The sequence below is a fragment of the Elgaria multicarinata genome, chromosome 20 (genome assembly GCF_023053635.1).
Source record: "Elgaria multicarinata webbii isolate HBS135686 ecotype San Diego chromosome 20, rElgMul1.1.pri, whole genome shotgun sequence".
In the NCBI taxonomy this organism is placed as follows: Eukaryota; Metazoa; Chordata; class Lepidosauria; order Squamata; family Anguidae; genus Elgaria; species Elgaria multicarinata.
In genome coordinates this window covers 7,207,347-7,232,554 of record NC_086190.1, presented here as the reverse complement: position 1 = coordinate 7,232,554, position 25,208 = coordinate 7,207,347, and the positions used below count along the sequence as shown (strand labels likewise).

Here is a 25,208-nt window from a genome sequence, read left to right as displayed (position 1 = left end):
TTTTGGTCTAGTCAAGTTCTTCTGTTCTTGGATTCAGCTGTAATGAGTCCAAAAGGATTAATTCCAGAAGACTCCAAAGGTAGAAAGTTCCCAGCCTCATCTTGAGTATTGTGTTCAGACAGTTCTGGGTACCACACTTCAAGAAGGATGCAGACAAGCTTGGGTGTGTTCAGAGGAGGGCAATGAGGATGATCAGGGGTCTGGAAACAGCCCTATGAGGAGAGACTGAAAGAACTGGGAATGGTTAGCCTGGAGAAGAGAAGACTGAGGGAGACATGATAGCACTCTTCAAATACTTGAAAGGTTGTCACACAGAGGAGGGCCTGGATCTCTTTTCGACCATCCCAGGGTGCAGGACATGGACTAATGGGATCAAGTTACAGGAAGCCAGATTCCGGCTGGACATCAGGAAAAACTTCCTGACTGTTAGAGCAGTACGACAATGGAACCCATGACCTAGAGAAGTCGTGGGCTCTCCCACACTAGTGGCCTTCAAGAGGCAGCCATCTGTCAGGGATGCTTTAAGGTGGATTCCTGCCTTGAGCAGGGGGTTGGACTCGATGGCCTTATAGGCCCCCCTATACACTGAGCTTGAGAGAGGAAAAGGCTTAAACGAACAGCATTAGCTAACCCAGCCATCTCTCTCTGTGTGTAAAATATATGATTCTAGCAAGAAACTCTTGCTGTGAACCTCCTGTTGATATTGGCACTTCTACCACATTACTAAGTGAATAAACATAGTGTTCAAATTCCAAGGCCCATAGCTTAAAATATCTCACTTCTCCTCTCCCTCCTCCCTTCTCTACCCCCCTTTTCCTCTAGAAAGCACAAAATATGTGGTTTCTAGTCTCTCTCCCCCCCCACTTCACTTTAAAAACTCTTGAGTTTAGCATGCTGTTTGCAAAGATGGAGAAAGCTGCTGCCATTGAATGAATGCCATTAACCACGGCCTATTGTGCCTTGTAGAGGAGAAGTTCCCTGTATACGTTTCTGAAGCTGAGTATGGGCTATAAAGATTCCTTAAACAAATTAGAAATCTCAGAGTAAAGTCACCTAGACTTCTATATCTTATAAGAGTAGGGTGACCCTATGAAAAGGAGGACTGGGCTCCTGTATCTTTTAACAGCTGTATAGAAAAGAGGATTTCAGCAGGTGTCCTTTGTATGCATGCAACACCTGGTGAAATCCCCTCTTCATCACCACAGTTAAAGCTGTAGGAGCTATACTAGAGTGACCAGATACAAAAGAGGGCAGGGCTCCTGTAGCTTTAACTGGTGTGATGAATAGGAAATTCCACCAGGTTCTCCATATATACAAATGACACCTGCTGAAATTCCCTTTTCAATACAACTGTTAAAGATACAGGAGCCCGGTCCTCCTTTTCATAGGGACACCCTAGCCAACAGCCTCACCAAAACAAAATGAAAAACCTCTTAAGACTTGTGTGTGAAAACTCCCTAAATCTGAGCAGAGAAGATCTGTCCTGTTCCAAAAAGAGACCTTCCTCTCCACGGCCCAAACGGAGCCCGGCGTTTCCGCATCCCGCGCGGGCCTTGTGCCGCCGGAGCTGCTCGGCCTGAGAGCGAGAGCAAACTGGGGAAGGCAGCTGCTCCCTCTGCCCTCCTCCATTACTCTTTTTGATTGACACTTTAATGAGGGTACGAGGGGTCGCCCCCCTACCGGGGGGCTGGTTCATGCCCCGTTTATCTCACAGTCCATGTAAGCCGAAAATAGCCGCCGGCCTGCGTTTCACCGGCCTGTGACCCGGCAAGCCCACCATGATGGATTGAGTGACTGAGGCGAGTTGGCAGCTGAAGTGTGTAGTAGCAGTTTCTTTCTGTCAGCACGACACAATGGGGTTTGCTGATCCCTGGGTATTCCCTCCGTGCCTGTTCAGGAGCTCTCCGTTCAGGAGACACTCAAATTGAGGGTTGGGGAGTGGGAGAGGAGGGGCTACAAATATTGAAATAAATATGGGAGCAACTGCCAGGCTGGACCTTTTCTTCACCCCAGTATGTCCCCACAGCTACCAGAGGTAGAAAGTACTGGCAATAAAATCCTCCTTAAAGAGTGAAGTAAAACTCAGTGAATGACACCCCCTCCCCAGTGCTTTTGGGGAGAGGTGAGCCTGCTCTGACTTTCCTAACTCCAGAGTGCATCCGCCTTGAGTTTCCAGTCTTAGGGAAAAGGTGGGACACGTCACCCATTGTTAGAACCAGATACTTATTACTGACAGAGTAGGCTGGCAATATTCGCCGGGCTATTTAAAGCGTAGCGATGTGGGACAATTGTACAGTTCCATACAGTGAGGCAACGTGGAGAGCATATGTCTGGGTATGGCGCTTGGGTAGGAAACCCATCCACACACAATCCCAACGTGTGAAGTCCTTTTCTTGTTGGTTGGTCTTGTTTATGGTTCGCTGAGTGCCATCAGGGCTGGAGGGGAAGGACAGAAGGAGGCAGGGAGGGAGGTGGTGGGAGGAGGAACCGGGACAGAAGTGCAACGGCAGCAGTTAAACATGGTTCAGCTTAGTTATAGAACATTTCTACACCAGCGATTTATTACACACTTGTGATTGGCCGCTCATGGATGGAAGTTTAAGGGTCCTTTAGATGATGCCATCAACCTCCAGGGCACTTGCTTGCTTGACAGGCGGAGAGCTGGTGAGCAAGTAGGCCGCAGCATCTCCTGTGCCTCCTTCTCACCGCCACCCTTGTCTGGGCCAGAGCAAGAGGCAGGTGAATGAGCAGGTTGCAATGAGGAACAAGAGGAGCATCTCCAGGGGATTCTTATCAGCAGCCCCTGCCGGAGTGTGAGTGCGTACCCTTGACCCCAGCCCTGATCTCAGGCAGCAAGAAGTTAGGCCACATGGCTGCTGTTTTTGGTTTAAAACATTTTGCATATTGCAGATATTGTAGAGCTGGACGGGTGCGGAAAAGGCCAACTGAGATGAACAAGGGGCTGGAGCATCTCCCCTAGGAGGGAAGGTCACAGCAGCTGGGATTGTTCAGCTTGGAAAAAGGAGGCTAAGGGGAGACAGGACAGAGGTGTACAAAATCAGGCATGGTGTGGAGAACGTGGAGAGGCAGACATTTTTCTCCCTCGCTCAAAATACTAGAACCCAATGGGTTCATCCCATGAAGCTGATTGGGGGGAAGATTCAGGACAGATAAAAGGAAGTAGTGATGGCCACCAATTTGGATGGCTTTAAAGGGGGGGGGGGTTGGATAAATTCCTGGAGGAGAAGGCTATCAGCGGGTACTAGTCCTGATGGCTATGTGCTACCTCCAGGATCAGAGACAATAATCCTATAGGCACCAGTTGCTCAGGAACATGGATGGGAGGGTGCTGTTGCACTAGTGACCTGCTTGTGGGTTAAGAGTCCACAACTGGTTGGCCGCTGTGTGAATAGAATGCTGGACTAGATGGACCCTTGGTGTGATCCAGTACGGCTCCTCGTGTTCTTATAGAATCATAGAATCATAGAATAGCAGAGTTGGAAGGGGCCTACAAGGCCATCGAGTCCAACCCCCTGCTCAATGCAGGAATCCACCCTAAAGCATCCCTGACAGATGCTTGTCCAGCTACCTCTTGAATGCCTCTAGTGCGGGAGAGCCCACAACCTCCCTAGGTAACTGATTCCATTGTCGTACTGCTCTAACAGTCAGGAAGTTTTTCCTGATGTCCAGCTGGAATCTGGCTTCCTTTAACTTGAGCCCGTTATTCCATGTCCTGCACTCTGGGAGGATTGAGAAGAGATCCTGGCCATGCATCGAAATGTTCGCACACAAACGCTAAGCGCTCTGCCTGCAATTTCACGGGGTGCAGTTGCTGAGGCATACTTCTCACAGTTGATTAACTAAGGTAGAATCATAGAATAGCAGAGTTGGAAGGGGCCTACAAGGCCATCGAGTCCAACCCCCTGCTCAATGCAGGAATCCACCCTAAAGCATCCCTGACAGATGCTTGTCCAGCTACCTCTTGAATGCCTCTAGTGCGGGAGAGCCCACAACCTCCCTAGGTAATTGATTCCATTGTCGTACTGCTCTAACAGTCAGGAAGTTTTTCCTGATGTCCAGCTGGAATCTGGCTTCCTTTAACTTGAGCCCGTTATTCCATGTCCTGCACTCTGGGAAGATCGAGAAGAGATCCTGGCCCTCCTCTGTGTGACAACCTTTCAAGTATTTGAAGAGTGCTCTCATGTCTCCCCTCAATCTTCTCTTCTCCAGGTTAAACATGCCCAGTTCTTTCAGTCTCTCTTCATAGGGCTTTGTTTCCGAATAGAGAGGAACCAGTACCTCACGTGATTTGGAAGCTATACTTCTATTAATGCAGCCCAAAATAGCATTTGCCTTTCTTGCAGCCATATCACACTGCTGGCTCATATTCAGCTTGCGATCTACAACAATTCCAAGATCCTTCTCATTTGTATTATTGCTGAGCCAAGTATCCCTCATCTTGTAACTGTGCCTTTGGTTTCTATTTCCTAAATGTAGAACTTGGCATTTATCCCTATTCAATTTCATCCTGTTGTTTTCAGCCCAGCACTCCAGCCTATCAAGATCACTTTGAAGTTTGTTTCTGTCTTCCAGGGTATTAGCTATCCCACCCAATTTTGTGTCATCTGCAAATTGGATCAGCGTTCCCTGCACCTCCTCGTCCAAATCATTAATAAAAATGTTGAAGAGCACTGGGCCCAGGACTGAGCCCTGCGGTGCCCCACTCGTTGCCTCTCCCCAGTTTGAGAAGGTTCCATTGATAAGTACTCTTTGAGTCCGATTCTGTAGCCTACTGTGGATCCACCTAATAGTTGTTCCATATAGCCCACTTTTAGCTAGTTTGTTAATCAGAATGTCATGTGGTACTTTGTCAAAAGCTTTGCTGAAGTCAAGATATATGACGTCCACAGCATTCCCACGGTCCACAAGGGAGGTTACCTTATCAAAAAATGAGATCAAATTTGTCTGACAGGACTTGTTCTTGACAAATCCATGTTGGCTTCTAGTGGTCACCGCATTGATATATTTTTTCCTGCCATGTCTTTATCTGAAAGAAGCATTCTGAAAGAAGCATTCAGCCAAAGGAAAAATTCACGGCGAATTAGGCTACCAGTCATGATGGCTGTGTGTCCACCTTAAGCACCATTCAGTGGAAAGGTAGAATATACATTTTACAAATAAAGAAATATGCCACCTCCAGGATCAGGAGTACCGTGCTTCTGGACACCGTTTTTGTGGGGAACGGGGGCGACTGTACTCAACACACTCAACACACACACACCCCGCTTTTAGTATCCAAGGGGGCATGTGGCCACTGTGGGAAACAGGAGACGGAACAAGATGGCCCTTTGGTTTGATTCAGCAGGACTCTGCTTGCATGTTTCACATTCTAACCATCACTCTTGGCATTTAGCTGAGCGGAGGACAGGCTACTGGTAAATAAACAAGTGCAGCCGATAGTAAGAAGAGCCGAACCGGCTGAGGGCAAGGGTGGCTCAGACTTCATCTGCGGCGTAATAGTTGCAAGCATGCTTAGATTCACTGGCAAACCACTGGGGTCAGCTCGAGTGCGTCATGTTTCCTGTAACTCGGGCATCCGCTCTGTTTGGGTCTTGGCTTTGATTCCAGCTCTCGTGCTGACAATGGAAGGCAAAGGGACGGAGGGTCAGGCCTCCCTCAAAGTGCTCCCCACCTGTGCATCTCCAGGAAAGGAACAGGTTAGCTGGGCTGGGTGAAAAGTTCACCCACAAGCCGAGCTGTCTGTCCCTCCTGCTTAATTTATCTGATATTTGGCTAACCTTGCTCTGAACTCGAGGCACCTCTCCTGAGCAGGCTCATGTCAGCCAAAGACGTCTGCCAAACCCTCCCTGATTTTCTGCCTGCCCTTTGACCTTTACGAAAGGCACGGACGGGTAGGGAGGGAAGTGGATGTGAAGGAAGGAGCAAGATGGATGGGATGAAAGTGTTTGGTGCCGGAGAGATCAGCAGCCTTCCCCAACCTTGTACTTCCCAGATGTGTTGGACTTCCCCTCCCATCATTCCCATGTCTGGGGATGGTGGGAGTTGTGGTCCAACACATCTGGAGGACACTAGGTTGTAAAAGGCTAATGGAAAGCCACTTTTGGCAAGACATAGAATTAGGGTGGCCACTTGCACGTCTCCGCCCCCCCCCCAAAGGAAACATGTTGCCAAAATAAAGAGGGCAGATATTTGCATATGTTGATTTATATAGAGGGACAGAAATTTAGAAATGTGCATGGATCCCCCGATTCACTTTGGAGGCCAGTTCGGAGGTTCCAAAATGGCCCTGATTTAACTCAGGGTGCTTCGGGCCTGGGCTGACCTGCTTTGGATCCAGATCCAAAGCAAGATCCAGACACCCAAAATGAGTTGGCCGTTGTGGGTTTCCAGGAGGGCACAAGGTCTGTCAGACTCCTTCCTCCTCACTCACTCCCCCACCCCAATCCTGGAGTCACTGCCCTCACCTGAGCCTGTGGGACTCATGTGAGCCATCCAGCAGCCGTCTGTCCTCAATGAGACCTTTACGGCCTCTGTAGTTGGAGACCTTCGACCTAGGAAGCTTCAGAGACCCCACCTTCATTTAAAATCATGGCTCTCATTGAAGATGGGCAGTTGTCGGACGGCTCAAGTAAGTCCTGTGGGTGGGTGGGGACAGCAGCTCACTATTCCCTTGAATCAGGCCAAGGCAGACCAAAGCACTTCGGATCACCTTGGCCTGACCTGGTCCTGATCCAGATTCATACCAAGACAGGCTGAGTTGGTTCACCTTGGCTCAGATTCAGAGTTTGGGCCTGAAGCAGTGCACAGCCCTACTAATAATTTTAATAGCAATACAACTCACCATCGTAGTGCCAGCAGTGACCAAGGGACCTGTGTGGCTGCCCAATGTGCTGTGGCCAGGAGCAAGGGTTGATGGGCAATTTCAAGACCCAGCTCTTCCTCCTTAGGGCTGGACCACAATTCAAATAGAGGGCACCTTTAAACAGAGGACTATCCTCTGTAACATAGAACATGTGGCCATGCTGTAGACCTGATCTGCTATTGGTCTTCCTTCCAGAAACTTTGAGCCCAACTGATGCTCTTTAGGGTAGGGTGACCAACTGTCAGGATTTCCCCGGATTTGTCCTGGTTTTTGTTCTTTCCATGGTGTCAGGGGGGGTTTTCTATCATTTTCAATAATGTCCTGGAATGACACACCTTCCCCTTTTAAGGCTGCCATTAGCATGGCAGGAGGGAATGACATGCTTTCTTGAGGCACATCATTCCCCCACCCCAAGCTCCAATTGAGGTCTTAAAGGGGAAAGTGGGTCATTCGTGGACATTATAGAAAAGGCCCCAATTGGAGTGGGTGGTGGTGGTACAGAACGAAATCCTTTCCCCTCCTCCACTCCAATCGGGTTCTTTAAGGTGGCGGGGGAATAACGTACTTTCTGCAGGACTCAGAAAGCTGCTTCCCCCCCCCACACACACACTAGGTGTCCTCTTTTTTGGTTTCCCAAATATGGTCACCCTACTTTAGGGTGGCCGTGGGCCCTCTTTTACAGAGGTTTGAAGGGTTGTCCTGTTTTAAGATAAACATTTTAAAGATCAAGAACCATAGGAATAGTTGTCCGTCAACAGTTAGCTACTGAACAGTGGGCTGTAAAAGCTGGCACACAGCTCACCTGGTGGTCATCATGGTGAGATGTACAGTCCTTCAATTTACATTATAATAATTATTGTTAAAGTTGCATCTGTACATATAAATCAGCATATACACATCTTTGTAACTCACTATCCTCTTTTGTCCTCTTTTTTGAAGATTTGTAAGTGCCCAGCTCAGTGTTTTTCCTGACAAATTGGGAGGTGGGCAGACCTGTATTTTGCTTCTTTGCTTGCTCATCGATAAACTCGCCAGTTTTCCTAAGTTTCAGACCCAGAGCTGGGGGTGGTGCCTTGTGGGTTAGCAGGGGAGGGGGGCTTCGCAGGAGTCTACTGCTGCTTGGCAGAAGCAAATGGTAGCAGAAGATCTGGGAACAGAAATAGGGCGGATTATCAGTGGAACCTGCTCCAGGGCAAACTAGAGAACCAACAGCAAAAGCTCAAGCTATGTGTCCCCATTTACACAGGATTCCATAGCCCTTTCCAGGAATAGGGTGACCCTATGAAAAGGAGGACAAGGGCTCCTGAATCTTTAACAGTTGCATAAAAAAGGGGATTTCAGCAGGTGACATTTGTATATATGGAGAACCTGGCAAAATTCCCTCTTCATCACAGCAGTTAAAGGTGCAGGAGCTATACTAGAGTGACCAGATTTAAAAGAGGGCAGGGCTCCTGCAGCTTTAACTGCTGTGTTAAAGAGGAAATTTCACCAGCTTCCCCATATATACAAATGACACCTGCTGAAATTCCCTTTTCAATACAACTGTTAAAGATACAGGAGCCCTGTCCTCTTTTTCATATGGCCACCCTACCTTTGCATGCACCATGTACTCTGCAAATCCCTTCTCTTCTTCATTGGGATAGCATATACACATAGGAATCGCCCGAGGGAAATAGCTTACTGTCTTGCTTCCGGACCTTCTTATCCTGGGATGTTACTGCTATTCTCAGAGGCCCTGAAATGGATGATAAGATCCTGACATTAAGAGAGGCAAATCCTGTAAGGTGGGAGGGAGGAGGAAATTGATGCCAAACTCCCAAAATATAAACAGGTTTAGAGTTGTTTTGTTCCATTAATTATTGACGGATTGATTGATTGCATTTCTATACCACCCAATAGCCAAAGCTCTCTGGGGGTTTACAAAATTAAGACAATTCAAAACAAAACAACAGTATAAAACCATAATATAAAATACAATATAAAAGCACAAGTGTTAGCACAATTAAATTGGTTCCCAGGGCTCAATAACTCTCACAGTTTGTATGATTTGGTATTGTGTATCTGGTTTAAGAATATGTTAAGGAAAGGAAAGGAACCTCTTGTGCAAGCACTTGAGTCATTGCTGACTCCTAGAGGGACGCCTGCTTTCGCTGACATTTTCTTGGCAGACTTTGTAGTGGGGTGGTTTGCCATTGCCTTCCCCAGTCGCAGTTACCTTTCCCCCAGCTAGCTGGGTACTCATTTTACCAACCTCAGGAGGACGGAAGGCTGAGTCGACCTGAGCCAGCTGCCTGAGAACCAGCTGCCTGAGAACCAGCTTCCGCTGGGATTGAACCCAGGCCGTGGGGAGAGTTTCAGCTGCAGTAACTGCCGCTTACCACTCTACTTGAGATCTACCAGACCAATTTTGGTCACTTTTGTTTTAAGCTGAAGCTTGAGCAGAACATTTTGAAAGTTCAAAAAAGTCCAAAGCTCGAGCTTTAACAGTAATTATTTTCCTCTGCACCAAACAGGCAGGGCAGCCCTTCTGCCAGCAGGCTGATGGACAGCCCTGCTCAGTCAGTCAGTGAGATGCAAAGGAAGGTCCTGGGTGTAGCCACCTGGTTAGACAGTTGCTGCCAGCGGGGAGGGAGAAGGGGATGGAGCCAGCCAATTGGGACACGGGAGGGAGGCACCGGGCTGCATGCAAATTTTGGAGGCGGGGTTCACTGTGCATGAGCCCTATTTGCATTATTCATGAGCCCCTCCGTGGCGGTGAGACTGAGGGGCAAAAAAATGGGGAAGGGACAGGACTATTACCTCCCATGGAGACATGGGCTTTACACGACTATGAAATGCTGGTTGTAATAATCCAGTCTTAATTTACAATCCGAGTCATTCCTTAATCACTCTAATTTCTGACTGGGACACCTCGGTCTGAAGCAGGCGAAGCTGCTGCCCCCCTCCCTCCCTCCCCCCGACTTACCTGAAGCCTCTGCATGTGCCAGCAAGCTGTTCGTCCTCTGTGAGACTGGCTCTGGCCTGCCGTAGATCTACTGTTGAAAAGCCTGGTGGTCGGAAATGGCAACACCCGGGCTGTTTCGGATTTGGAACCAAATCCAAAGAGGGCTGAGGTGGTGCCAAGGAGCCCCAAGACAAATTAGGGCCAATTTGGAAGCTCTGAATCAGCTTCCAAATCAAATTGGGGAGGGGTGTGTGCTGTGCACAGCCCTATTTCAAGGCAATGTGAAATTAATATTTTTTAAATTGGGTCTTGTGAATTGTCCAAGTAGCTTTTCACTCATTAAGTCCTAATCTGAGTAGACTCTTGAATTCAATGGGACCTAAACCAGTCATGACTAATTTAAGCCTGATTGCAATCAATTCGTGCACTCGAAGTATGACTAAATCTAGATCTAATCCAACGTCTTAGTGAGCAGCTAGGCAAAATTCTTCTCTTACACAGCTTTTCCTTATATCTCCACAAGTAAAAGGAACTAGAGACTTGTTTTAAAAACAAAACCCTCTGGAAAATTCAGGGAAGAGGAGAGAGAGACATAAATGTCTGTGGTTACATCTCTGGAGACAGGGGACTTCCTGGTCTGGGAAATCATACTGACCAATTTAGAGTGGACAATGGACCCAAGTATTCTTCTGCACATATTGGCCTGCCACCCCCACCCCCACCCCCCGTCCCCCAACACTGCAGTCTCTGGGTTCTGTGACACAAACATTAATATTCTCTTTCTTACACATACACAAACACACCTCGAGTTATCAAGAAATTCTTGGCCAAGTTCATAGTTCTTGCTCAAGGCAAAATTGTTGCAGGAATTTTGATGAGAGATGAAAGAATGTCAATCGCACAAACCACATTTCTCAAGGGCAGGGGGAAGGCTGAAGTATCTTTAATGTTGTCTTTCCCACTCCTTCCTTCACAGAGAAAAAAAAAGTGTGAAGTAGCATCCTGATCATATTTGCTGCTTAGAGAGAGAGAGGGAGAGAGAGTGAGAGGCCATAAACTAATTTACAAATCCAAATCAAGTTGATTAGGAAACCAGTTCTAGCTTATAGCCAAAAAGGAAATTTACAGCCAAACAAACCAAACATTTGCAATACATAGATCACACACAAGAGTCCTTAGACCAAAAACATAATCTTATCGGTTTGCCTGAGTTGGGAAGCTTTCACTGCAAATTTGGCAGTACTAAACAGAACTCTGCAAGGCAGAAGATATTTGATTTTATCCATATCGCTATGAATGCTACTGACTCTAAACATTTCTTCGGGTATTTTTCCCTTGAGTAGCATATAATTTACAGTTTAACATATAATGTGTGGTATCCTCAACCATCTGGCATCCACAGATACAGAAGCTCTCTTCTCTGGGGATTTTCATGTATCTCCTGTCCAAAAAGTTGGTTTTCATTGTCCGAAAATGCAGAACCTTAGGGAGGTCTTAGGGAGGAAGGGTGAAGTACATTCGGATAAATATTTATCTTTCCCATGATGGATTTTTAGTATGGGGAAGCTATTAGAAAATCTAGATGCCCCAATTGTCCACCCTAGCAAAGAATTCCTTGAAAGTGTTTGGGGATATTTGCCCTAAGGAACACATGTATGTGAATTATTCTAAAACCAAAGCTGTGTTTTTTTATAGTTGCTCCACAAAACACAAATGGCTCCTGGACCGGCAGCAAGTGGAACAGACTAATACATTTAACTACTTGGGTGTCTGCTTTGTGCAAAATGGTTCATGGACTACTCACTGGTCAGCCAGTACATTAAAAGCTCAAAAATCTATGCACTCTGTTGTAAAAATTGACTAGGGTTAAAAATGGAAAACCTAGTTTTACTGGCCTTAAAAGCCCTTGCTGCATAGGTTATTCTTCAAAGGACATTCAGGACTAGATTTGGAGCATGTTAGAGCCAAACCATATGGAGTCAACACTAGGGTGACCATATTTGGGAAACCAAAAAAGAGGACACCTAGTGTGTGTGTGTGGAAGCAGCTTTCTGAGTCCTGCAGAAAGTACGTTATTCCCCTGCCACCTTAAAGAACCCGATTGGAGTGGAGGAGGGGAAAGGATTTCATTCTGCACCACCACCATCCACTCCAATTGGGGCCTTTTCTATAATGTCCACGAATGACCCACTTTCCCCTTTAAGACCTCAATTGGAGCTCGGGGTGGGGGAATGATGTGCCTCAAGAAAGCATGTCATTCCCTCCTGCCATGCTAATGGCAGCCTTAAAGGGGAAGGTGTGTCATTCCAGGACATTATTGAAAATTATAGAAAATCCCCCCTGACACCATGGAAAGAACAAAAACCAGGACAAATCCGGGGAAATCCTGACAGTTGGTCACCCTAGTCAACACGGGATAAATTCACATGGATCCTACTGTGACTATGGCCTACTCCTGCCATTTACATTCGGGCAGAAGTGGACCAAAAGCGGATATTATACTTACTCTTCGTATATTTCGCAAAATGGAAATATTTGGCAAATGAACTGGTGAAACAACGTGTAGCAGAGCAGATATGTTTAGCCCCCCTCCCAACACCTGGATAAATAGCTGTGAATTAATTCTGAGGCAATTTTGCCGTGATCCCTCAGCCCTTACAGCTGCTGATATGCAGTCTAGCCAGGAAACCCTTAAAAAGCAGCTTCAAGAATTATTTTCTAGTCTGGAGCTTTGAAGATGGAACCCTAAGATGGGGACCTAAAGTAATACAATCAATTAAAATACAGTCAAACTAATTAAAATACAATCAAACCAAAAGCAGAATAAGACAGGCACAGTTTAACAAACTAGGATGAAATTTAGCTGGATTGGGGCCCAAACTTTCTATGGGTCAAGTAGCTGCCTTTCAGCCTCCACATCGAAGCCTGTGAAATACACACCACCAGCGGTTAAATACGTGGCGTCTTGGCGAAGCTGAGCTACACAAGGATGTGTCATGACCTTGCTGGTGCCTTTGGCCGAGGAGGGCTGCACATCTCAATAAATACTTGATGTTGATCCTGGGTATATGTTTGGAATCGCTAGCATGTGGAATGCATTAGGACATTTAGAAGGAATTTGCAGTCATTGTTCCAGCTGAAATAGAAAGGTTATAAAACATAATGGCCCATATGACAAGAAGCCTATATGAAACACTTACAAGATTTACGGACTCCCTAAGAGTGCAGCGGCCAGTTAACATCACCATCCGACGATCAAGAAAACCTTTAGCGTGGCAACTTCCAGGGCTTTTCTTGCTGAGTGGGGACATGGTTACTGCAGCATCTCTGAAGAAAAGCACAAGTAACAACCCTGTGTTTACTTTCCAATATTGATTGTTTTTCATACACACACACACAGAGAGAGAGAGAGAGAGAGAGATGAAGGGGTTGTGCAGGTGGCTTAATTTCTTACAGCAAGCTCAGCATTTATTATTATTATTATTATTATTATTATTATTTATTTATATAGCACCATCAATGTACATGGTGCTGTACAGATTACACAGTAAATAGCAAGACCCTGCCGCATAGGCTTACAATCTAATAAAGTTGTAGTAAACAATAAGGAGGGAAAGAGAATGCAAACAGGCACAGGGAAGTGTAAACAGGCACCGGGTAGGGTGAAGCTAACAGTATAGAGTCAGAACAAACTCAATATTTAAAAGCTATAGGGAACAGAAAAGTTTTTAGCTGAGTTTTAAAAGCTGTGATTGAGTTGGTAGTTCTCAAGTGTTCTGGAAGAGCGTTCCAGGCGTAAGGGGCAGCAGGAGAAAAAGGACGAAGCCGAGTAAGGGAAGCAAACATAAGCAAAGGAATACAAATCATGGCACAGGCCGACTGTAGTAGAAAAAGAGGAAGGCAAACAGGTGCTTTGCTGAAAACGCAAAGCAAACATTTGCGTGCCAAGGCAGTCCAGCAATCCACCAGAAGCCCATGCCCTGTCTCTATTTAGCAGGGATGCTCCCTAAACGCGGGCATTGCTCCCTGTTTTGTCACTTTTCATTGCCCTTTTGGGACGACTTGTGGAAACGTTGTTAGAGCTTCTCCTTTAAGGTTAGTCTCTCTTCCTCCCCCACAAGATCTCCAGCGGTTAAATCTTGGCGCTGGTGGTAGATGTAAATGCAGGCAGATGAACTCCAAAGCACCCCCATACACGACCTGCCATTTTGCCGGTTGCTCAAGCTCCTTTTGAACCGGTGTTAAGCAGATGTTTACCAGGGCTGAATGGCATTGACCATTTGTTTCACTGCCCTATTTGGGGAGCAAGGAATGGGCCGTCCATTTCAGCTTTTGGGGGCAAGCAAGGGGCAATGACCTGAAATACTTTTGGGTGGGTGGGGTCCCGTTTTGACTTGCTTCTGTTCTTTCTTGTAGAGAGACCGAGAGCTCCTTGCAGGGGCTGGTTGCCAGCTGCCACTATCCTCCTCACAGAAGACAGTGCCTCAACACCGAAGCCCTCACCTTCTGGCAGAACAATAACTGTAGTCAGCACACGAACACACACACACACACACCGTGCTTTAAAAGTTTTGGAGGGGGTTGATTTTCAATAATCTGTTTCAAGGTATTATTTACTGGAAGTATGGGTGCAGCACTTCTATCTTCAAATAGAAAAGAGAAAGGCAAATTTGTCTGCATGGAAAAGGAGAGAGAGAGAGAGAGAGAGAGAGAAACTCCAAGCTTAGAGCTCTGTCCCAGAATCCAGACAGAACTGATGCAAATACAAAGAAGTATGAGCACCCCCCCACAGAATCACACTCAGCTAGACCTAGCAGTCTAGTGGGATGGAGGGGTGAAGATTCCATGATATTGTTAGCACGAGATCTCCCCCTCTGTTCACATGCAGCACGCGACGACCTCAGAGGGAGAGGTGTCACGCCCGCCATTTTGTTTTGTTTTTTAAAGAGACAGGTGCGCACGAGCGTTCGTGCGCAAAAGGTAAGTAATTTTTTTTTTAAAAAAAATCCCCGCTCCCCACCACCCGATGGGCGCAGAGCTCCTGAGGAGCTCTGCGCCCCATGCACGGGTCCTGGCTCCTCGCAAGGAACCGCAACACCCAGCCACACATTCTGTGGTCTCAGGCTCAGCCCAAGACCACGGAAAAACTGGGCCTGAAGTGGAAGGTGAGATCCCGGGGCAAGGGAGGGATCATCTCTCCCTGATCCTGGGATCCCCTGTGCATCATGTGGACGCACAGGTACAATCCCAGGGATCACCCCAGGATAAAGCCCCATCTAGCTAAAGCCTAGGCTAAAGATAAGGAAAAGTTCAGTAAGGATGGCTAAAGCAAGGTTGCTGATTGCCAAACTGACGGAGGAGAACTACTCCCTCTGGGCATTCAGGATGGAGTAAGGCTAAGACAAGAGGAAATCGTGCAGCTGATCCAGGAAGATCTCTGGAAGAAGGAAGAGCTGCCTGGGAAGTAAAGGATGAAAAGGCAAGAGATCTGATGGTCTCAGTGGGGAGTGGCAGTCCAATCCCCTTTATTCGCCCCTGTCAAACAGGGAAAGAAGCCCACGAGGGAAGTGGGTGGGCTCACGGCATTCATCTGTACAAGTGTCTCTTCAACTTAAGAATGAAAGAGGAAGATTCTTTTCAAAGTTACTGGAAAGTGTACTTACTGTTAATACAGAGCCTTAGCAAGGCAGGAGAGGAAGTAAAGGAATCCCAGGAAGTGGCAATGTTTCTAAGCTCTCTGCCAAAATCATTAGAAAATTTTATATGTGTGCTCGAACAACAACATAAACGTTTAAATGAAACCGTTTCTGCAGTAAAAGCTCAGATTCTAAAGAAAAGTTGTGAAGAACAAGTTAGTGAAAATGTGAACGCCAGCCGGGATGATTTAAAGAGATCATAGAATCATAGAATAGTAGAGTTGGAAGGGGCCTCTAAGGCCATCGCGTCCAACCACCCCGCTCAATGCAGGAATCCACCCTAAAGCATCCCTGACAGATGGTTGTCTCTTGAATGCCTCTAGTGTGGGAGAGACCATAACCTCTCTAGGGAACTGGTTCCATTGTAAATCAAGTCTGCAATTTTGCACAATGGCTGTGATTTTGCACAAATCCCGATTTCTATAAATATTCCAAGCTATGATTTTGCACCAATTGTGGTTTGTGGACCGAAAAAGAAAGAAAGATGCAAGCTCTCATCGGACACTCGTGGGTTCGCCTTGCTCACATGCTGGGTTTGGGAGACCAACGAACAGAGCACGAGCAAGGACGTGGGGGAGTTGGTCCATCCCTAATTTTGATGCTGTTTCGGCCCCGAAACGGTTCAAGGAGGACAGGCTGTTGCAGAGTGAAGGAATGCAGCTACAGCTCAGGGCGGTAGAGATTTCAGCAACATGCAAAGCAAGGAGGCAGGTGGGCCGAGGCAGTGATCCTTGGCGACAGAATGGAGGTGTTCGTGTCTGAATTTTCACCCGTGAAATTTCTACGGCTGTCCGGGCTGGGACTAAATCGAAGAATGGAGCCAGGATTTCGAAAGGTTCCTGGGATAATGAACCAAGGAATAGTCATGGGCAAATATTTTGTGCCTGAGATAAACAGCCGGTTGTGGCCAACAGCAGATTATGTTCCGCCCGGGGATCCTCAGCACCATCAGGCAGTCTGCATTTCTGCCATTCCCGGAGAGGGGAGCAGTGGGGAGCAGGCAGGGCCCCCCACCCCACCCCTCCTGCCAGCCATGCATTTTTGCCTTGATCCTCTGGCAAGCCTGCAGACACATTGCTCCTAAACAGGACCGGCACAACAAGCTAATCCGCTTTCGGTGGCATGTTTGAGCATTGCTGCTTTGGAACCTTGTACCTTCTGCTCAGGCTTGGAGGCTGCAGCATTACACCAAGCGTAAGTAAAGGGGAGAAGGATCCCCGGTCCTCTGGACAGAACTGGGATTGTGCTTACTCGATTGAACTACTTTGGTCTGATTCCACCTGATTCGCCCAATGTGATCCAAACCAGCACAGCTGGGCTGTGCAACCCATGAAGGGGCAAAACATGCTCAAAGAAGCAGCAGTTCCACGCCTTTAGCCACACTGCTGACGTCATGCAGCCCCCCTGCCCTCGTAGTCATTCAAACTGGGGAAGTGTTTGTGGGTAGACTGGTAGACCTCTTCTCCTGCTTGTGGTGCTGCAGGGACAGAACTCCAGAGAGTGAATCAGGGTCTGTAGGTTGTCCAAATGTAGGGAATTCCAGAGCTAAACTATCCTGGGAACTACCAGGCACAGAGCTTGTTCAAGCTATTTATTTATTTATTTATTTATTACATTTATATCCCACCTTTTTTCCTCCAAGGAATCCAAGGCAGCGTACATAATCCTCCTCTTCTCCATTTTTATCCCCGCAACAACAACTCTGTGAGGTAGGTTGGGCTGAGAGTTTGTGACTGTCTCAAAGTCACCCAGTGGATTTCCATGGCTGAGTGGGGACTAGAACCTGGATCTCCCAACTTCCAGTCCAACACCTTAGCCACTACACCATACTGGCTCCCACACTTTACGCCTAGAACCAAAGGCTTCTAAGACTGAACCTTCAAAGCCCCACCTGGAGCACAGCTGCCGTGCCACCTGAGGAATGGCCTACCCAGAAGCAAAGCCTTGCTCATGAATAAACCTTTACTCATGAGGAGTTCTTATTCATCAGATGAGCATTCCTGGATCTGCCACTTGTGTTCCCTGGTGCTGGGTGGCCATTTGGTGTCTTTCTCTATTTTGTTGTTTATTCCTTCAGTCGTTTCTGACTCTTCGTGACTTCATGGACCAGCCCACGCCAGAGCTTTCTGTCGGCCATTGCCACCCCCAGCTCCCCCAAGGTCAAGTGTGTCACCTCCAGAATATCATCCATCCATCTTGCCCTTGGTCGGCCCCTCTTCCTTTTGCCTTCCACTTTCCCCAGCCTCAGCATCTTCTCCAGGGTGTCCTGTCTTCTCATTATGTGGCCAAAGTACTTCAGTTTTGCTTTTAATACCATTCCCTCAAGTGAGCAGTCTGGCTTTATTTCCTGGAGTATGGACTGGTTTGATCTTCTTGCAGTCCAAGGCACTCTCAGAATTTTATTTATTTATTTATTTATTTATTTATTTATTTATTTATTTATTATATTTCAAGTCATTCATATCCTGCCCTTTTAACTCTCACATGGAACCCAAGGCAGCTTACATGGTCTTCCGCCTCCTCTCAATTTTATCCTCACAACAACCATGTGAAGTAGGTTAGGCTGAGAGTCATTGACTGGCCCAAAGTCACCCAGTGAGCTCCCATGACCCAGCAGGGACTAGAACCTGGATCTCCCGAGTCCCAGTCCAGCACTCTAACCAATACACCACACCAGCTCTCATATCATGAGGGTCAATGACCTTCTCTCTCAAGAGGTCAGGATCTGCTTGGCCTTTCTCAGGCAGCTCTTCCAAAATGTTTGGCTCAGGGGCCTCCGGAGAAGGCATGACGCTTCTACGTGTGAACCCTTCTACATCCTGCATGATAAGGATTCCAGAATGTGGGGAAGCCTTCTTGCAGAATGGTGTAGAACATGTGTGGACAGCAGAGGTGGGGCACAGCTAACTGCTCAACCCTAAGGTATTCATATAAAAAGGAAGACAGGGCTCCTGTATCTTTAACAGTTGTATTGAAAAGGGAATTTCAGCAGCACCTGGTGAAATTCCCTCTTCATCACAACAGTTAAAGCTGTAGGAGCTATACTAGAGTGATCAGGTTTAAGAGGGCAGGGCACCTGCAGCTTTAACTGGTGTGATGAAGAGGAAATTTCACCAGGTTCTGCATATATACAAATGGCACCTGCTGAAATTCCCTTTTCAATACAACTGTTAAAGATACAGGAGCCCTGTCCTTCTTTTCATATGGTCACCCAACTCAACCCCACCCCTCCTTTGAGTACTTTGCTCCTTTTGCATGAGTAAAGTGTGAAGGGATCTCACAGTCTGAAGGATTGCACAATTGCAAGGGAACACTCCTTGTGCAACAGAGCATGGCTTCTAAAAGGGGATTAGGTGACCCTGTGGAGGATTAGCGGTGATGGTGAAATGAAACCTCCCCCTTGAGCAAGCCGGGAGCGAGGCTGTTGCCATGAGGCTCAGAGGAACCTGGGTGTCATACCCAAAAGCAGTGTATAGGACAGTTGCTAGAAAGGACAGTAGGAGAGGGTTTCCCGGAAGCAAATCTTTGGCCATCCTGGGGAACGAAGCTGACAAGACCTGGTGCACAGCGGCCTGTGCCATCATCTGCTCCTTGTGGCTAATGCAGGAATTGCAGTGCATACTGGAGTGAGGGGAAGGGTTTTCTATATGCATTGGTCACATACCTGAATACAGGGGTGGTAGAACTTGTACTGAGGTGTGCATTCTCTCCTGGTCTTTAGCCACATTAGGAAAAACGTCCGCAACACATCTATGTTGATCTTTCAAAATCATAGCGCTGGAGGGGACCTTGGGGGTTGTCTAGACAATCCTCTGCTCAATGCAGTCTCTACACAATTACAGTATTACGACATACACACACACCTGTATCCCAGAGTATCCAGAACCTTCCTTTTACGCAGTCAGCCCAGTCTCTCTCTCTCTCTCTCTCTCTCTCTCTCTCTCTCTCTCTCTCTCTCTCTCTCTCTGTGTGTGTGTGTGTCTTGCTCGCTCGCTCGCTCGCTCTACCTCCATGCAAGTGAGTGGAGCAATTTCTTCATTAATTTGCATGGGGCAAGGAGACACTTGCCCTCCTGAAAATCAGCGGGATTGAGGGGGGGGGGGGACACAAACCTATCCCTCACCAAGGACCCTGTTGCCCCAAGGTTCCTTTGTAGGTGGTGGGTTTAACCCCCTCCAGCTGTGTGTGTGTTTAAAGGGAGGGTTTTTTCCTCCCTCTACAAGTGAATGCAGAAATCACTCCATTCATTTATAGAGGAGGGAAATAGCTTGCTAAGTGTCTCAGCTCCAGGAGCCCTGCCCTCTTAACCAGATAAAAAGAAGGCAGGGCGCCTTCAGTTTTAACTGTTGTGATGAAGAGGGAATTTTACCAGGTGCTGCATGCATACAAATGACACCTGCTGAAATTCCCTTTTCAATACAACTGTTAAAGGAGCCCTGTCCTCCTTTCCATAGGGTCACCCTACATGGTAACCTTCTGAAACCCTGGAGGGTGGCTGCCTTTGTGACCACACCATGTCTGTAAAATTACCCATCCTGGTATCAGGTGTGGGGGAGGGAAGGTCCCTCCTAAAACTAGGGGAAGTGGTGGAAACTCTTTCTCCTATGCATAGTTTGGTCGGGCACTTTGAAATCACGATTAACATCTTTACCCTTCCCCTTCCCCCAAGGAGCTGAAGGTGGTCTTCACAGCTTCGCCCTCTGCTCATTTTATCCTCAGAACAACCCTTCGAGGTCGAGTAGTCGGAGATGGTGCCTAGAATAATCAGCCTGTGAGGCAGCCTTGCCCAGCTTGGCCATGCAGGCTGGGGATTATGGGAGTTGCAATCCAACATATCTGGAACGGACGAGGTTGGGGTAAGCTGCCGTAAGGTTTGTGGCAATTTATACCTGGGTCTTTCTTATTTACACGGCTAATACAGCTCGCTGGAGAGGGCTGCTTGATACAACCTATCAGAAGCACAAATCCATGATGACCCCTCCATTCATCTTGGAGGCAATGGGCTTCCAAACTGGAAATCCTTCTGTTTCAATGTGCAGCGAAGCCCAAACTGGGCCACTGTTAGCTTCTCCACCAGCCTCTGCCTCCCAATCTCGCTACTTCATCTTACCTCTTTCTCCAGTAAGGTAATCACGTATAAAAAACCCTGTGGCTTAGATTTGTTCCAGACTTTGTGGTTGACATCTGGCTACAAGATGGTGGCATTAAACAAGGGCTGGAATGATGGAGTTTTCTTTTTGTATTTTTGTGTTTCAATTTAAAAGAGCGCCGTGGGTAGGGGTGAGGAGAGATGGTGGAGAGAGCAGGGGGTGGGTGGGGTGGGGAACAGAATGAAACAAAATGAAAATAAGACGCCAAGGGCCAAGTGTGTCAGGAATACCCAAGGAACCCATCTGCGTGTACATTCCAGTGGACGATTTTGACACTAAGCCATCTAACTGAGTGGCTTTCTCCTTCCCTTTCCGGTTGCTTATTTTCATAAATCCCCGTTGATTTATCTGCCAACAAATCTCTGCAATGGAACCTAGGTGTGTTCCAGAGGATTATGTGACATCTGTTCTAGGGTGCAGGCCTAGTTCACCTTGGTCTCTCGCCAGGCCCAGCGGATGTAGGGTGTTTACTTCTGCTTCGTCAAGAAAGAGGAAACGTGTCATTAAAAGGAAGAGGCGCCAGGAGGGCACCATCTTGCATAAAATCTGCATAGGCTTAATGTGTGGGCAAAACTGCCATTTTAGAAATAATGGCTCTAAAGTCAAGAGGAATATAGATCTCTATGGAGGAGAAAATGGTGAGCCGGTGGCCCAGGTGCCTTGCCCAGTCAGTTGTCCAGGTGCTTAACTGTGGATAGACTATTTCAAGGCCCTCCCTGCTGTCTTCCCTGCTCGGGGTTCTGGATCGTTGAACTGGATTTGGACAGGACAGACCTCCAGATCCATGGTTATTCCCGTTGGACCTCACTTGTCCCACATGAACGGACATTGTGCCCCTAGAATACGCTCAAGATGTTGCTGTATATTACACATGCAATTGCCCCATGGTTGTAAGCACTTCTATCTCTCTCCCTGTGTGAGAGTGAGTGGGGTGTGTGTGTTTGTAGATGTAGTGAAACGTACATATCAATGTATATCCATGAGCATTAAAGCTCCATGGAATGTGCAACTCACCATTTCACACACCGCTGCTACTAGAATGTATTTTAACTGTTGATATAATACGATTGGGTAATTATGTTTTTCTGCTCTATCATTAACCAAAATTATGTACCTGACTGAGGCATTCTGGGTCAGCGTCTGCACCGGACATCTTGGGCAGCTCTTGAGGTTGTAGTTTTCCTTCAGGTCCCACTACTATCACCCCCATTACACTCCCCCCCCCCAGTGCTCAGATCAGTACTGAGCAGCTGGGTCTGACTGTCATTTTAATTTCCCACAGTGCCCCAGAGCAATGCTAGATTGGGTGTATTGTGGGAATTTAAAATGGCAGCTAAACACATATGTCATATGTTTAGTATTGGGAAAGAACCAGTTTCAAAATTCATGGCTCCAAAATTTCCAGAAACTTTGCATCTCTAAACATAAACATTCTGGAATGCCAAACTGAGGTGCTGTTGTGATGCTTATATAGCCAAAACCGAGCCACTGAGAAACCAGAGGGAGGTATCAGCAAATATTGGGGAATGCCAACGTTTGCAGAAGTACAAGCAATCTTTAGGGAAATAACCTCAGGGGGGAAGCCAAAAAACAGCATCCCAAATTGCCCCATGATTATGAGTAGTGGCCATAAAAAACTGTGCAGGATGGAGAATGGAATAGAGAATATGGCTGGCAGGAAACCTGAAGAGGAGCATTCAGATGGCATTCGTTTGCTGCAGGTCCCACTTGTCGGATTCTAGACACAATGTCAGGTTTGAAAGAACTTCTCTGACTGGACAGTTCCTCATTCTTTTGAGCTAGGTTTTTTTTTTTTTTTGGATAGGCAGTTTGAAGTCCACACAAAGATACTTACTGCAAATCATCAGACCTTTTATATATGCGTTACCAGCTGGTTTGGTGCTCATTTTGAGCTGTTAAAAGATGACCGGAGCAAAAAGCTGGGCTCTTCCAGGAAGATGCTTGATCAGTTTGTCCATGTGAACTGGAAAATCTCTGCCCACCTTCAAGAGAACACCAACTACCTGTCTAGAAGACCCCTGGGAAATATTAAGATGGTGCTGTTGCACTTGTGTCCTGCTTTCTGGCTTCCCTGGTCTAATGCTCATTGGCCCCTGTGTGAACAGAATGCTGGACTAGATGGACCCTTGGTCTGATCCAGCAGGGCCCTTCTCATGGTCTTATGACTCATCATATGTACAGAATGGGCATTAGGCATTAGTTAGGACCATTAACCACAATAGCAAAGAATAGCCTAGCCATGTTCAGATACAATATATCTTGGAGAACCTCATGCCGGGGACAAAGACCTAGGGAATATCAATACCTTTAAGCATTGTTTGTGAACGCCCAGAGAGATCCAACTGTCCTCTGTTGGAAACAGGATACTCAATAATAAGGGCTTTCTTGTGTGATATTTTATTGTGTCAGCACTGTGCAGACGTAAGATGCACCCTCCTCCCTGGTTTTATCCAGATTTAGTCATACATAAAGTAGACCCATTAAAAGCAGTGGTGAGGCCTGCTGATTTCAGTGGAGCTATTCGAAGTATAACTAAGTCTGGATCCAGTCCTATATGAATAACCCCTTACAACAGAAGCCCCTCGTGCTCTTCGTCTCTCTTCCATGTGAATTCAGACGAAGCCCGTGGGGAGTCCCAATCCCCCAAGGAACATTCCGCACCTTTTTCTTGTGATGTAGGAATCCAAGTGCGGCGCTTTTTTCTCGGCTAGAAAAACGTGCGATCCCCCAACGCAGTGATGAAAAGCAAAGTCTCAACAGTCACCCAAGGCTAGTGGACCCCACAAGTGTCACACATTAAAAAAGAAGGGGGGAGAGAGAAAAGGAGGGTGGAAACCCCCTGAATTCATTTGCAGTTCCAGGATTACCGGTGGAAGTGCGGTAGGATGTACCCAGCGCTGGAGGCTTCGAGACAGCTAGACCTCAAAGCCCTTGAGAACGAAGTCACGAACTGAAACGTGGGCTTGGCCCCACTCGTCCCATTGTTTCTCTTCCTTGCCACAAGTGGGCTATTCCATGCTTTTGCCAAAGGCTCTCGACAATGTCGCCGCAGCCAGTGAGAACAACCGCCCGCCGATGTGACTGTTGTTGTGCCACAGCCTGTTCGGTGTGAGGGCCACCTAGGTGCGCCCTTTGAAAGTGTTCATGCAAGTGTAGCTCCCGGCAAACTTGTGGATTTCTTCCAGCGCTGCCTGTGGAAGGATGCTGCAGGGAAACGGAAACAGACAGAATTTACCCACCTTTCCATTTGATGCAAGCTGGAGGAGGAACTTGAGAACTAGAGGCCTTCAAGAGGCAGCTGGACAACCACCTGTCAGGGATGCTTTAGGGTGGATTCCTGCATTGAGCAGGGGGTTGGACTCGATGGCCTTGTAGGCCCCTTCCAACTCTGCTATTCTATGATTCTATAACCACAGGGAAGCACGGACGGACGCTGCCGACCTTCATGGCTCTGCGGTTTCTCTCCAGAAGGCTCTACTGCTGAGTGCCAATTCCAGCTTATTGGGAATCTGCATTCTGCGACATTTGACTGACAGTTCCTCCACGCTCTCTCCTCCCCCAGTCCTCCTGATGATATCCCATCAGTCATTGCTGCAAAAAAAACAATGCCGGCAGCTCTCCCAGAGTGGCACTCACTCCTTTTGCCACTCTTGCCAGGGAACTCTGTAGCCAGTGGGAAAAGTCAACTCGATGCAACGGAAAATTTCACGGAGCCCGCCACACAACACAACAGTTGTGTAGGAACTCTCCCCTGCACAGTGTAGATATTCAGTGTGGAGTGTTTTCTTAAAAAATACCTCCACCATGGGGTGGAGTTTTCCCTCCAGACAACACATTTCTCAATGGTGGTGTAAAGAGTCCACCGTGGAGTTCTAAAACCGCCATTGAGAAATGTGTTGTCTGAACTGAGCCACTGACTGACCTCTGATGGGTGGACACAATGAAAGGTTGCGAGCCACTCGGCCTATTCAATGACAAAGAGGTGTAGCAGGACCTGGGTACTAACCTTTTCAAGATGATCAGGATGTGCATTGTCCATGGGAGGAGGAGGAAAGCTTGGTTCTGTTGAACAGCTTCTACTGTCCTCCGGGCCACCGTTTCTGGCTTTAGTGGAGGGAAAAGGTTGGGGAAGCTGAAGAGCAAACACAACATCTATTAAGTAGAACCCAGCCAAAGTTTCTCCCGGGCCATCATTCTGAGAAAACACCTGTGATTCCCCCCCCCTTCTTTTTCTCAGCCCCTTCAAGATCAAGAAGGCCACTTGGCAGAATTTTGTTGAAATATTCTCCGCCGTTCCCTTGTGGCCGCCGCCACTCATGCCCACACAATGCCCCAGAACAATTATGCCAGATCTAAGGCATTGTGGCAAAATGGTGGCCAGGCTGCCAGCACAGTGGGGGGAGGAGGAGGAGGAGGAGGAGGTGGTGGAGACAAAGACGAAGACGACGTGGGGGTGGGAGAAAGGAGCCACTGGTGAATTGCCCCTTTCCCCGGAAAAAAAATGGTGAAATGGT

The 25,208-nt window shown here is 47.4% G+C and overlaps 1 protein-coding gene across 1 annotated transcript in view; it reads right to left on the bottom strand.

Moving 5' to 3' along the window:
* Positions 1-23,075: 23,075 nt before the first annotated feature.
* Positions 23,076-25,208, bottom strand: part of DHRS3 (dehydrogenase/reductase 3) — a 37,401-nt gene continuing 35,268 nt past the window's right edge. Inside the window, exons 5-6 of the mRNA XM_063145032.1 lie at positions 24,701-24,826; positions 23,076-23,898 (exon numbers count right to left, since the gene is read on the bottom strand). Coding sequence (XP_063001102.1) covers positions 23,814-23,898; positions 24,701-24,826 — 211 coding nt within the window. The 3' untranslated portion in view covers positions 23,076-23,813. The remainder of the gene's footprint in view (positions 23,899-24,700; positions 24,827-25,208) is intronic.